This window comes from Sturnira hondurensis, unplaced genomic scaffold (genome assembly GCF_014824575.4).
Source record: "Sturnira hondurensis isolate 20B ecotype Veracruz unplaced genomic scaffold, ASM1482457v3 Scaffold0002840, whole genome shotgun sequence".
Lineage (NCBI taxonomy): Eukaryota > Metazoa > Chordata > Mammalia > Chiroptera > Phyllostomidae > Sturnira > Sturnira hondurensis.
The window spans coordinates 16,920,187-16,934,560 of record NW_028075471.1 but is presented as its reverse complement, the minus strand read 5'-3'; the positions used below and the strand labels follow the sequence as shown (position 1 = coordinate 16,934,560).

Here is a 14,374-nt window from a genome sequence, read left to right as displayed (position 1 = left end):
TCTCAGATATGGCACATGCCTTCCAGACATGTGGGGGTGGGTGGGCTCTGAAAAGGAACTATGGGCTCTGCCAGCAGTTCTTTCTGAGAGAAAGCTGTCCCCCCCAGCACTTACCCTGATGCCATACACTTCAGGTCCTCCCCATATGCTTCTGGTACCTTTCAAGCCACTGCCTTGTGCTGGAGCTCAGAGGGAGGACATCTGAGTAATTTCCTGCATAAGTTTTAAGAGAAATTGCCTGAGAATCCAGCAGTTTCTATCTTACACAATCTCATTCCCTTCTGGTTTTCACAGCCAAAATCTGTGGACACTTATCTTCCTGGCATTGGGATCCTGATCTGGAGGACCTGTTATGGGGCTAGGACCCCTTGTTCCTGAGATATCCCTTTGATTTTCATCTGCCACACATTGGTGTGGGACCAGCTTGTTCCACATCTCTGCCCCTCCTACCAGTCTCAATGTGGTTTCTTCCTTACTTCTGTCATTGTAGGATTTTCATTCAGCTCTATTTCTGATAGTTCTGAATGATGGTTGTTCTGTAGTACAGTTTTAATTTTGATGTGGTTGTGTGAGGAGGTGAGTCATGTTTACTTAAGCCACCATCTTCTGTTTTGCCTTTTTTAATGAGTAATACAATTATAAGAACATTGCTAGAAATATCATTTGGATTACAGTTTATAAGATGTCTTGGGGAGGATTGTTAAAATAGTTGAGATCAATGGAACTACTGAAACAGTTCAGATTTGAGAACACAAATGATTAAACCTAAGTGGTAATTTTGGGAATAAAAAAAGCAGAGATGGACTTGTGAGATAATCAGAAGAATGTATAAATAAGAACTTTTAAATAGCTGGATGGATAGATCAATGGAGCAAATCAAAAAAACATTTCTAAGCTTCAGAAACTGGAAAAGTAAAAAGAAATTGAATTGTGAATTCTTCAAGAGTATAGAGTTACCTAGTTAAGGGAAAAGAGTGAAATTTAAGTAGAAAGAGACATAATAACGCTAATGATTTGGTTAGTAAGTCAAATAAAATGTCCAAAAGTCTGTTTCAAGCTTGAGACTACTATTTGTAGTGACTGTAGACCTTCTGAGGACCAAGGTTATTTTGTTATTATTTCATATTATATGTTATGGATTATGCTATTGCAGTTGCCCCAGTCTTTCCCTCTTTGCTTCCCTCCACCCAGTTGCACCTCTTGCCCTGACTCCATCAAATTCCTCATACCTAGCACAGGGTTAGGCACACAGTTTATGTTCAGTAAATATGGCCTGCCTGGATGGATGACTGACTGAATGTATTTGGGGGCCAACAACACAAAGAAAATAATTAAGTTATAAGTGTGGACAAATACAATTTTCAATGGTAGGGTACAAATAAAGAAATTATTATAAGAGGACAAAGTCTTGAGAAATAAATATATTGAAGAACTAGAGAGGAGAAAACAAGCCAATAATAGAGACAAGGCAGATTAATCAAAGAGTTAAACCAAAAGAGAGAGGTAGAAAAAAAGGGGAAGGAAGCAAAGGGACAAATAAGAGTAGAATCACAGGAGCTAGGGAAGAAAAAATTAAGATGCTATTCTTAATTTGAATGTGAGTGTTTGTGTGTGTGTATATAGATACATACATGAACATAAATATATACACTCAGTGAACACATGAATGAAAAATTAATTACAGAGTCACATTTATTAAGCAAAACCAAAAATCACTAAAATATTCTCCTAATAACTTAAAGTAAATAAATTAATCATTCTTGTCACATTGGTTTATCTATTGCATGTGGCTACTCAATAAATGTTAATTGAATAAAATTAATAGGATTTTCACAGTGGCAATAAAAGATTAATTAATTGTCTGTCTTTTCAGATATTTAAGTTTATGCCCATTGGTTCTGCAATTACTTCTAGCCCAAACATGAATTTTCTATTTCACTGACTTTCAAGATACACTTAATTTTCTTCCCTAAGAAATACAGTTAGACTTCTAATTTTTGCCTTGACATTGGGGTTTTTCTCTGTTAAAAATTACTCTCTCTATGTTAATGTCAAGACCTATCTATAACATCCCAAATATAGTTTCATATGTTCCTTATTTAATTCCAAAATAGTTTTCTCTGCAAAAGATGTGATACCACTTTTTATGTGTTTCTCCTTTTAGCTCATGCTACTTTATAATAGTTTGGGTACGGTGTTAAATAGCACACAAAAGAGAAAATCTGGGGAAATTATTGTTAGCATCCCATCTACAAAAGATGGAAGATTTCAGTAACATTCACTCAAAAACAGTGACTCACTTCAAATGTCAGAATTTTGGATTGAACAGACTAGGTTCTGATATGTATGTTTGTCAGATGATTTTCTAATGAGCAACAGACAGTTCCTACTAAGAAATAAAAATATAAAAAATATAAACAGAGTTATAGAATTAAAATAACTTTATGAATGGCAGTTTAAGTTCTCCATAAAATTCTTTCAGTACAAGCCTAGTATCTCCAAATGGTTGCTTAATGTAACAAACTACTTAGATTCGAAATGCTATACTTAAAATTGTTGCAAAAAAATAAAAAGAGAATCATGCACCACTTGGCTATATACTGTATTCTCTGCATGTTTTTATACATTCCAACTTTTTTTGTTACTGAATTACTTTGTGCAAAAAGTAATTTGAATTCTATGTAGCCTAACTAGGTGTCATAATTTGAACTGATTGTCAATTAATTATGTAAGTAAAGAGCTAATGCAATCTCCATACTTATCAAGTTTCACTACGTATCAGCTCTTTCTGAGCTGCTCATGACTGCACAGTAGAAAGTCTCTGTAACTGAAGGTCAGGATTCCCAGAGTGTGCAATACTGTTAGTCTTGCTTTGCTAGGACTCTTCCATGAGAGGCATGTCTATAAATCTGTTGGCAAGACTTCATTGTGGAAAACTGACACATCTTGGGATTTAGGGTGAAGAGAGTTTTGCTCATGTGCAGTCTTACCAGCTAGGAGAAAGAGATAAAAGCTACAAACAGATCAGAGAAAATGTTATGTAATATAAAAGACAATAAGAGCAAGGCTTTTTGAATCCACCAGGCCTGGATTCAAATCTCTGTTCTACCATTTGCTAAAGAATTTTTGGACAATTTATAAACTGAGGCTTGGTTATACTCATTCATCTGTTAACTGAGGATACCAATTCATACATTTTCTATCTGTTCAGGGAGGCTGATGATATTTACCTCACAAAGTTTTTGTTAAATTAATTATACAGGGTGGGGCAAAGTAGGTTTACAATTGTTCATGTGGAAGATAATACAATAATTAATAAGCAATAATATAAGACTAAACCATGTGCTTTGCATACTTACAACTATAAGCCTATTTTTGCCCCACCCTGTAAAAGTGGTCACAGAGAGCTTGACATATATGCACGCAACTGTGTATGTATGCACATGTAAATGGCGGTTTGGTTTTGAGCTGGGTGATTTGCCACATATGGTAAATTTAGTGACATGGGAAATGTCTACAGACACTTTTATTTGGCACAATCTAAGGTGATGGGTGCTACTGGTATATAGTAGGCAGAGGACAGGGATGCTGCTAAACAACCCAGTGTTCCCATGGCAAAGTGTTATCTGCTCAAATATCAACACTGCTCTAAAGTGCTCTGAGGCATGATTTAAATGGCTTTCTGTTTATGGTATTAGCTGGTTAGTGGACACTTTTATACCCAAGTAAAAATAGTTTAATTATTTTAGAGAAAGTCTAGAGCTTCCCAATTTGTTGAGCTAATTCTATCTATTTGATATTATATGAATTACTATCAGCAATAGTTGTTCTCCTGAATGCTTGTTTCTGCCAATCCTTTTTAGGGTGAATCAAACTGCAATTAAGAGACACAAAGCCAGCAGCATAAGGAATGGGGAATACAAATTAAACATTGTTGAAAGCTAAGGCTTTTTGGAGATGCTGAAAGAAACAAAAATGGTCTAAGACAATTGTGTGCACCATACTGTTAGCTCCCACACCAGTTAGGATCTTTTGGACAGCACCCAGCTCATGACTGATTTCTGAAAATTCCTTGTACAAAAATTAGTGGGTTGCTTTCTCTCCTTTCTCCGCTCTCCAAAGCAGAAGACCCCTGTGCCAGTGGTTTCCAAACTTGTCTGCATGTTGTAATCACTTGGGGAACTTTAAAAATCCCCCAGGGACTGTTGAGAGGGGTGAAGGGGATGGGTTGCCTGAGCTTTAAAAAAATCCAGTTTTAAAGGGTTTCCCAGGTGATTTTACTCTCAAGACTAGCCTGGAAATCACTGCCCTAGGAGGTAAGACCAAGTAAAGATTTCCATCTGCCCCAACCTAAAAAACAACTTTTAAAAGGATGATGAACATGGACCTAGCAAGAACATATTTTTTTCACTGAACAGTGTGAGCATGATAAAGTAAAACCCAGTTGCCAACTGCATTATTTATTTCAGTCACTCAATGAGCATTATTGAATTAATCAGGCATTGGGCCATCAATGGAAATGCAATTCTCCAGAATTCATCTTCAACACTCCCCAAAAGTACCATCAAATCACCAGGACCATTGCTTGTTGAGCTCTTAAGATGTCCCCAGGAGTAAGCCAGGCGATATGTATGAGAATATCTTCTATTAACTCCTTTCTCAATCTTAGGATTTTTTCCTTTAGTGAGTGTAGGTAAGTAATAAATTAACTGCACTACTTCCCAGACTGGTTCCCTCTATAATATGACTTCATGATGTTCTTTTTCAATACTGTAACTTTAGCAGTTATTTTTACTAACTTTTTTGATGTTTGTGAAAGCCAAATATGACACCATAATCACCACCATATACCCAGTGCACATCCCACTGCTTGCTACATTGCAGATCCTCAAGCATTATATGGGAATGAATGACTAAGTACAGGAGTTTAAAATACATGAAGCACCTGGGCCTTCCCACCCTCCTCTATGCCTGCACAAACCACAATTTCAATTGAGAACTTTGCTAAAGGTTCCCTGAGCATTTCTAATAAATGCTCCACGTGATTATATGGAAATACAGCATGTGTCCAAAAACCACCCCACCCAAGCCATACTGACTATACCTAAATAGAGACCTATCAAACACAAAAGCAAAGGAAAGGGTAGCAACTTGGAGTCTCTCAGAGCAGAAGTAGAAATCAGCACGTAGACTGTTTATTAGTAACCACTATCTTTACACAGGGTTTGTAGAAATAAAGAAATAAAACAACTTGGACTCACATGAAGAAGTATAAAGGACACATGGACAATAACTAAGGGTGGGGGGTGGAAAGGGGAGGGATGTGGGGAGCATGGGGCAGGGGGCAGGCAGGGTTGGGAATATAAGACAGAAACCTGTACTTGAACAAGAATTAAATAAAAATTATATTAAAAAAAACAACTTGGTTGAGATTATATGCTGTTACTGTAAAGTACTGCCCAGCATTGGAGACCCTTTGACTACCCCTCAAATCCATAAAACACTATGACAGTAACCTGACAACATACTATAGGATTTGCTTGATCCAAGTGGATAAATTCCTTGATTCTCTCCACCCATCATTAAAAAACCTACAGTAGAAATGTTACAAATTACTTTGATAGATAAAATTTGCAATGTGTGTAAAATTTTATCATGATCATACTCTTTTATTCTTATTTATATTTTCATTCATTTTTTTCTGCTCAAAAATCCTTCATTTTTTTTCAATTTATTTAACTTTTTCAGTTACAGTTTATATTCAGTATTAGTTTGTAATAGTTTTAAGTATACACTATAGAGTTTAGACAATCATAAACTTTACAAAGTATTGCCCCAGATATTTACAGTACCCACCAGGCAGCATACATAGCTATTACAACATTATTGACTGTATTACCTATGTTGAACTTTACATCCCTAAGACTATTTTGTAACTGCCAATTCTTTTAAAAGATGTTATTCTTATAAAAATCTAGAATGTGAAATTTTCTGCAAAGGTCCATTCTTAGACCATCAGATTGCATCAACTATAGTGAGTCTGTGTATGTGGTTTTTGTTTTTTTTTAATCTAGATATGCAACTCACAAATGAAAAGCATGCAGAAGAGAAACCCATTAATGCTATCGTTATAAATTCAGTATCCGAATTCAGTATCACAGATGGACCAACCAAGGAAACTTCCACTGAGAAAAAATTGTCAGAATCTACCGCATCACTGTCCTCTCTTGAAGAATGCCAGACAAAATTTTCTTACCTTCAAACTGATACTTCAGCTCATCAGAGAGACACTGATGGTATGTTTCGCACAGTCAACTCATCTCTAAATAAAGCTCCCCAACCCCAGCCCCTGTAAAATCATCACATATGCTGTGAGGGGGAAAAGAGGCTTTATGAATATTAGACAGAAAAAATTTGACTTGAAAACCCTGGTGAATGACACATGACAAGGTCACTTTGCAATTATGAGATGCTTGGCAGATTGTTTGCTCTCAAAGCTGGCAATTGGAGGTAAAGAGTTTTAAAAAGCTGGGGTGAGGTGTAATCATTCTTGCTGTGGGGCTATGAAGTGGGTAAGGAAAAATAGCAGGCTTTTTTTCTCAGATCTGGGACTGTTTAGACAGAGTGGAATGGTATTGAAATGCTGGAAAGATATAAATACAGATTATGTAAAATATCAAGATGCTTACATCAACAACCTATGAAAAGAGTTGGTTCTTCTAGGTGATAACACTTCCTAAGCATTCTGATCAGTGCAAACCTACAACAAACCATACCTGCATGTGACAAAGAGGTACATTCCATTTGCAAAGCAAGTTTAAATTGATTTGAATGATCAGCATAATCAAGTTCAAAGTCATGACTCTGCACCAGGAAATATGAATTTTACTCAGGTTAACTGTGCAGTGACCTCTACAGGAAACATAAGCTGTTTAAGAATTTTGTAGTGTTTAATATCTACATTAAAACAATACAAAAGTTTAAAGAAAGCTAGAAGGAGTTTCTCAAAGGAATATGCAATAAGGTATAGTTTGTTGTATGTATTTAAATTCATGTTTACACCCTATCTGGTGTAGCTCAATGGATTGAGCATGGGCTGTGAACCAAAGGCTCACTGGTTCGATTTCCAGTCAGGGCACATGCCTGGGTTGCAGACCAGGTACCCAGTGGGAGCCGCATGAGAGGCAACCACACATTGATGTTCCTCTAACTTTCTTTCTCCTTCCCTTTAAAATAAGTAAGTAAATAAATAAATTCATGTTTACTTTTTAAAAATTAGGAAAAATTTTAAAATAAACTATAAAGAGGGTCTTTGGAATCACATCAGTTTAACTCATGGCTCTGAAAATATTAACTGTATAAACTTTTTAATTTTTTGTTACCATCTCTGAATCTTAGTCTCTGAGTTATGTAATGGAACTAGTAACACTCAATAAGATGTTTTGAAGATCAAATGAAATAACGTGTATGAAACAACCATATAAAACATGTCATATAATATTATTTGTTTTTTACTTTTTTATAATTATAGTTTTAGAAAATAAAGGAATAGAAGATTCCTAATACATGTTATGTATGTGGTAACTTGTACAAATGTTGTGGATGCTTTAGACCAGAAGATATAAACACCACTGCCTACAGTCACCAGAAAAAAATGTGAATAGTGAAGTAAACTGAAAGTAAACAGGGATTGGTGAGGATTGTGGCAAGTTGAAGAGCACTGCCTCTACTCAGCTCCAACTAATTATTGCCAGAGAAAATTATAGGCCAAAAGCTACCAGATAGAGAATATTATATGAAATCTTTAAAATTTTAAGTGATGACCATAGTTTCATGTATTTATTTATTCATTCATTCATTCATTCATTCATTCAGTTAGTTAGTTAGTTAGTTAGTTAGTCAGTTAGTTAGTTTAGAGACAGGGAGAAGGGAAGGACAGAGAGAGATGTCAGTTTGTTGTTCCACGTATGCACTCATCAGTTGATTCTTGCATGTGACCTGACCAGGGATGAAACCCAAAACCTTGGCAGTTTGGGGATATCTCTTGGTGGTTTCGCATCCTATTAGATGCCAAATAGGAAAACAAGCAACACAGGAGAGTTCTCTGCAAAAATATTTTGATGCCAGAAGATTTTATCAGATAGTATCAAGAATGTGTGGACCTTACTCATAGTGGACCTTGGTGTTTGATCCAAGATTTAGAAATTGCCATTGTACATATCCACACTATGTAACACTATGCAGCTGCAGAACCACTCTGATTTGTCTTATCAGGGCTCAAGGGAGAGTGAGAGGGCCAATGTGGCTAGTATGGTACCTGAACACTCATATTCTCAGGGAAGGGCCAAAATGACTATTTCATTAAAATAGCAATTGATATACAGGACTGTCATGCAGGGAAATAACTGATTACTCTTCCTTTAAAATAGTATAAGAGAATCATGAGGACAGTTATTTCTATTGCTTTCTTACGGCCTGGTCTCAGGCCACTATCACCCAGGACATTCTGGTTTTCAGCTAACAACATAGGTAATAACCCAACTCTCCTCCACATTGGAAAAAATTCTCCCATCAATGTGAGAGGTTTGAATACCTGGATAAAAAAGAAAAACAAGAGTAATAAACCCAGACTAAGGCCCACAAATACTGATAAGAAACTCTCATTACCTGAAAGAACAGTCATCAAAGAAATCAAGAGTTAAATCAAACTCACTTTATTTTAGAGAAATTTTTATAGTAATTAATTTAAGGATGCAGAAATTGAGAGCTTGGGTCATTGTTCGTACTGAGATAAATACAGAAATATCTTTCAGAAACAGCAGGGGAAACAGAAGGGAAAAGAGTAGATTGCATCCACTTTCATGTAGTTTGTGGTTAATTTATTTTCAAATGTATAAATGAGTGCATAGGAATGGATGCCTAATTGCTAATATCTATTATTTATATACATTGCCCCACTTAAAACAAGATGGAAAAGCCTCATACATGCAGATTTTGTAAAATGTGTTCCATCCATTAGCATAGTTCATGGTGTGTGCTCTGATGGGAATTTAAGAGGATCTTTATTGCACATCACGTACTATATCCTGCTGCATTACTTATTGTTAAATCATGGATCATCCTGTGTGGTCCCTTTCCCAAATAAAATGGAGGAAGTCCGAGCACTATATGTGTCTCTGCTTCTGTTTCTAGGCTCTGATTGCAAAAGCATCCCTGTGGATAATAAAACCAGGGATGCACATGATATTAGAAAACAGCCTCCTTACAACAAATCCTGAGAATTTACCTAATTGATGTATAATTTTGAATTTCAGACGTGTTATCCAGGTGGAAGAGAAAAATCATAAATACAAGATAGCTCAAAGAATAGTCTTAATTACACCATGGACTACTGAATAAAATGATTACATTTTATCCACAGTAAATTTCATACAATTAAATGCAGTAGTGTCACCTTATAAAATGTATCAATTTTATAATTATCTCAGTTCATTTGCTCAGAAAAATACGTAAGCACAAATTTACTAAGTATCACCCAAATCCAGTCATTCTAGTTCTAAAGAACTGACTTCAATGTTAGTTGTGCTTGCCTGAACTTAAATAGATCTTGACATATTTAAGTAGGTATTAAAATTGATAACATCAGGGATAATACCCCAGCTACAAAAAGGCATTCAGTCATAGTTTATTTATTCACATTCTACCTTACATACATTTTTAAAATTAATTTGGAGGAAATGGGAACCAATTTTTATACTTTTTGACCAAAGACTTTTAGTACTGAGTTAAAGACACCGTATCCTGTGTATCATTATATGCCAAATTCTCTGTGATAATTCATGAACTATTAATATATTAGAATACTGAATCTGGACCAGGATCATTTAGCCTTTTTTTTCTGACTTTGTTTTGGGGGAAGAAGAAGGGTGATTGTTTATCTGGAGCCACTACTGGAAGAACCATATTCTTGCTACTTTGTATAATGATTCTCAAAGTAGCAGGTGATAGTTTCTGGAGTTGAATCTTCCAAAAGACAGCTGGCTACTAACGCTGCCTCCTGTCGCTCTCTCCTCCTCATCATAGGCACCACGGTGGCAGGAGTGAAAGCTTGGGGGGGGGCAAATTCAGGCAGTACAGGACCATGACCATGAGGCTAACATCTGTGGAAACTCCTTGTACTGTGATATTTTTTGCTATGATAAAACACGATTCTTTCTAATGAGGCAGACGATCTATCTTAGTTAGCCAATCCCCATTTGTACACTTTACACCTGTGTAACCTACATGTGTCCTTCATGTTATTAGGGCATCCCTTAACCTTGATATCCTAAAGGTACCCTATGGGTAGGAAAAAGAAATGGCACCACCTTGAGTTGTTTTTTTTTTTTTCATTGCTTCTTGCTCGTGGCTAAATAACACCATTAGCCATATGGTCTACTGGTCTTGCATCCACCTTAAAGCTTCTTTCACTCATGTTTAAAAAGATAAGAGAGGATGTGTACTGGAGGTAGTAGAAGTGATGAAAAGCCAAGCAAGCAAACAGGGAGGCCACCCAGAGCTTCCCAACAACATGAAAGGTCTACCACCTCTTCCCTTGGCTCTTCCCAGCCACTACTGGCATTAGCTCATAGGCCACCAGTACCTAACCATTACTACACAGACTGCTAGTGAGTTTCATTAGCAGGGACCGCAGAGAGAAGGGAATTCAGGAAGAAAGACCCAATGGGAGATCCAAGATGGTAGAAGACTAAGTGGAAACTACACTGACCTTCCCCCAGGACCAATCAGGAATTACAACAAATTGTAGGGAGATTATCCTGAATAACCAACTGAACACTAGCTAGAGAGAAGCCTTATAACTAAAGAAGGACAGATGGAAGAAACCACTTCACCACAATGAGACTGGTAGGGAGTGCAGAGGAGGCACGAGATTGGGCTCCCATGAGTGGCAGCTGAAGTTACAGAGGGATTTTTCAGCAACAGGGTGGTGGTGATGGGGTGCTTCAGTCCAAGAAGGGTTGGGTCTAAACCTCAAGCTGGGCTCCCCAGCCTACAGTGATAGTGCCAGTGCCAGAGAGGAACCCAGATAACATCCAGCTGTGAACAGCAGCAGAGTTTCTGTCTGCCAGGAAGAGATGGCTGGAGATTCAGAGGCTCTGAAAGAGCCAACAAGCAAAATTTTGTTTGCACCCATTTACTCTGGGCTTTGGCAGAAGTAAGGAAGGGTGGACTGGAGATGTTTGAGGAGAGTCTGGGTTGGTGGCTCTGGGGAGAGAACTGAAGGTACAGCTGACAGAATCATTGTGCTGAGTCATAACCCATACTATAGAAGCCATATTTCTCAGGCAGAGCACTCCTCTCCAAATGGTATCAGCCTTAGAAGAAGCAATAGCCCCACCAGCAGGAATTACTCTGTCTCACCCTTTGTAGCTTAAGGCAGGCTGCTGATGACAGCTTGAAGCTATATCATCAATTAGTTTAACAACTAAGGAGGATCTCTGGGAGCTCTATGACACTTCCACTGATAGTCCCCTAGGTGCAGTGCTGATAAAAGCCAGGCTTAGTGCACAGCCTGGTTGTTTCTGCACACTAATAGGTCCAGCAGAGGGAACCACATGCTGTGGATCACCAAGAGCATCAAACAGGTTGGCTAGTGCCAGTCACAAGCAGTGTCTGACAAAGGCTTACACCAGACTCTTGGCAGATCTACATAATACACAGAAACAAATTTTAAAAAGTAGCCTGAATGGGAAGACAAGGAAACAGATCCCAAATGAAGGAATAAGAGAATTCTCCAGAAGAAGAACTAGATGAAATGGAGACAAGCAATTTATCAGATAGAGTTTAGAGTAATGATTATAAGGATACTCAAGAGCATGAAAGAAGACATAGAAACCATAAAAAAGGACCAGGAAGATATAAAGAATGTATTACCTGAACTAAATAATACACTGGAAGGAATAAACAAAAAGTTAGATGAAGCAGAGGATTAAATCAGTCATTTGGAAGACAAGGTAGGGGAAAAAGACCACCAAGGCACAAGAGCAAAAGGAAAAAAGGATTTTTTTAAAAATTAGTAGAACTTATGAAACCTTTTACACAGCATGAAGCATAACATGTGCATAACCCAGTGAGAAAGGTATCAAGAACCTATTTGAAGAAATAATGACTGAAAATTTCCCTAACTGGTGAAGAAAAAAGAAACAAAAGTTAAGGAAGCTAAGAGAGTCCCAGATAAGTTGAACCCAAACAGGCCTACTCTGAGACACATCATAATTAAAATGACAAGGTTTAAAGACAAGGAGAGACTCCTAAAAAACCATAAGAGAAAAGTGGGTTGTTACATACAAGAAAGCACCAATTAGATTGTCATCTGATTTCTCAACAGAAACATTTCAGACTAGAAAGGAGTAGCATGAAATATTCAAGATGGTGAAAAGAAAGGACCTACACCAAGGCTAAATAACCCAGCAAGGCTGTCATTTAAAATTGAAGGAGAAATAAGGAGCTTCCCAGACAAGAAAAAGCTAAATAAGCTTATTAACACCAAACCAGTAATGCAACAAATGTTAATGGGCTTGCTTTAAAAAGAAGACAGAGAAGGAGAAGAGGAAGAGGAGGAGGAGGGAGGGGAGGGGGAGAAGGAGAAGAAAGAGAAAAGAGGAAAATAGTATAACAATAAAATGGAACTAAGTACATGTCTGTCAATAATCACCTTAAAAGTAAATAGCTTACATGCTACAACCAAAAGACAGGGTAGCTAAATGGATAAGAAAACAAGATCCATCTATATGCTGCCTCCAGGAAATACATTTCAGATCAAAAGATAAACACAGACTAAAAGTAAAAAGATGGGAAAAAATATTTCATGCAAATTGAAAGGAAAGATAAAGCTGGGATAGCAGTACTTATATATAAATAAATAGAACTTAAAACTAAGGCTATAGGAAGAGACAAAGGACACTTCATAATGATAAAGAGAACAATCTAACAAGAGGATATAACTGTAGTATATGTGAAGCAAATTCTGATGGAAATAAAGGGAAAGATAAACAAAAATACAGGGATACTTGGGGATTTTAACACCCTATAGACTTTGATGGATATATCAAAGGCAGAAAGTCAACAAGGAGATAGGCAGCCTTAAATGACACACCACAACAAATGGATTTAATTGATATAATCAGAGCATTTCGGTCCAAAGCAGCAGAATGTATGTACTTTTCAGGTGTACATGGAATGTTTTCTAGGATAGACCACATGTTAGGAAACAAAACAAGTCTCAATAAATTTAAGAACCTTGAAATCATACCAAGAATCTTCTTTGACCACAATGCTCTAAAACTAGAAGTCAATCACAAGAATACTGAAAAATACACAAAGATATGAAAGCTAAATAACATGTTGTTATTCAACAATGATGGGTCCATAAATAGATCAAGGAAGAAATCAAAAGACACCTTGAAACAAATGAATTTGAGAACACAACAATCCAAAACCTGTGGCACACAGGGAAAAAACAATCCTAGGAGGGAAATTCATAGTGTTACAGCCCTATCTCAAAAAAACAAAAACAAAACAAGAAACAGCTCAAATATACAATATAACTCTACACTTAATGGAACTTGAAAAAGAACAACAAACAAAGCCCAAAGTGAGTTGAAGGAAGAAAATAATAAAGATCAGAGCAGAAAGAAATGAAATAGAGTCTAAGTAATGATACAAAAGATGAATGAATCCAACAGTTGGTTCTTTTCAAAGATAAACAAGATTGGCAAACCTTTCCTCAGACTCATTGGGGAAAAAATAGAGAGGATCCAAATAAATAAAATTAGAAATAAAAGAGTAGAAATAGCAACTGACACCAAACAAATACAAGATTGTAAGAAAATATAGTGAACAATGATATGCCAACAAACTGGACAACATGGATGAAATGGATAAGTTTCTAGAAACATAAAATCTTCCAAAATGTAATCCAAAAGAACCAGAGAATATGAATAGACTACACCTACTGAAATTGAAGCAATAATCAAAACAAAAAACAATAACAACAAAAAATCTTCCGAACAAACAAAAGCTCTGGATTGGATGGTTTCACAGGTGAATTTTACCAAACATTTTGAGAACTAAACCCCCTCTTTCTCAAACTATTTCATAAAATTCAAGAGGAGGAAAGGCTCTAAGGCTCATTTTATGAAGTTAGCATGACCCTAATTTCAGAACAGGATAAAGACACAGCAGGTTAAGAGACTTGGTAAAAAAGGGGGAGAGGGAGTGAATGTGGAACAGCCCCCCACCCCAGGATTTGGTGCTGCAATGTGGGGTCCACACAGAAACTCTTTTTTAAAAAGGAGCTGAGGCAAGACCCAGA

General features: G+C 36.8%; 1 protein-coding gene across 1 annotated transcript in view; it reads left to right on the top strand.

Annotated features, from left to right (window-relative positions):
- Positions 1-14,374, top strand: part of MDFIC2 (MyoD family inhibitor domain containing 2) — a 159,455-nt gene that overhangs the window by 127,795 nt on the left and 17,286 nt on the right. Inside the window, exon 2 of the mRNA XM_037041306.1 lies at positions 6,075-6,296. Within this exon, the coding sequence (XP_036897201.1) occupies positions 6,075-6,296 (222 nt within the window). The remainder of the gene's footprint in view (positions 1-6,074; positions 6,297-14,374) is intronic.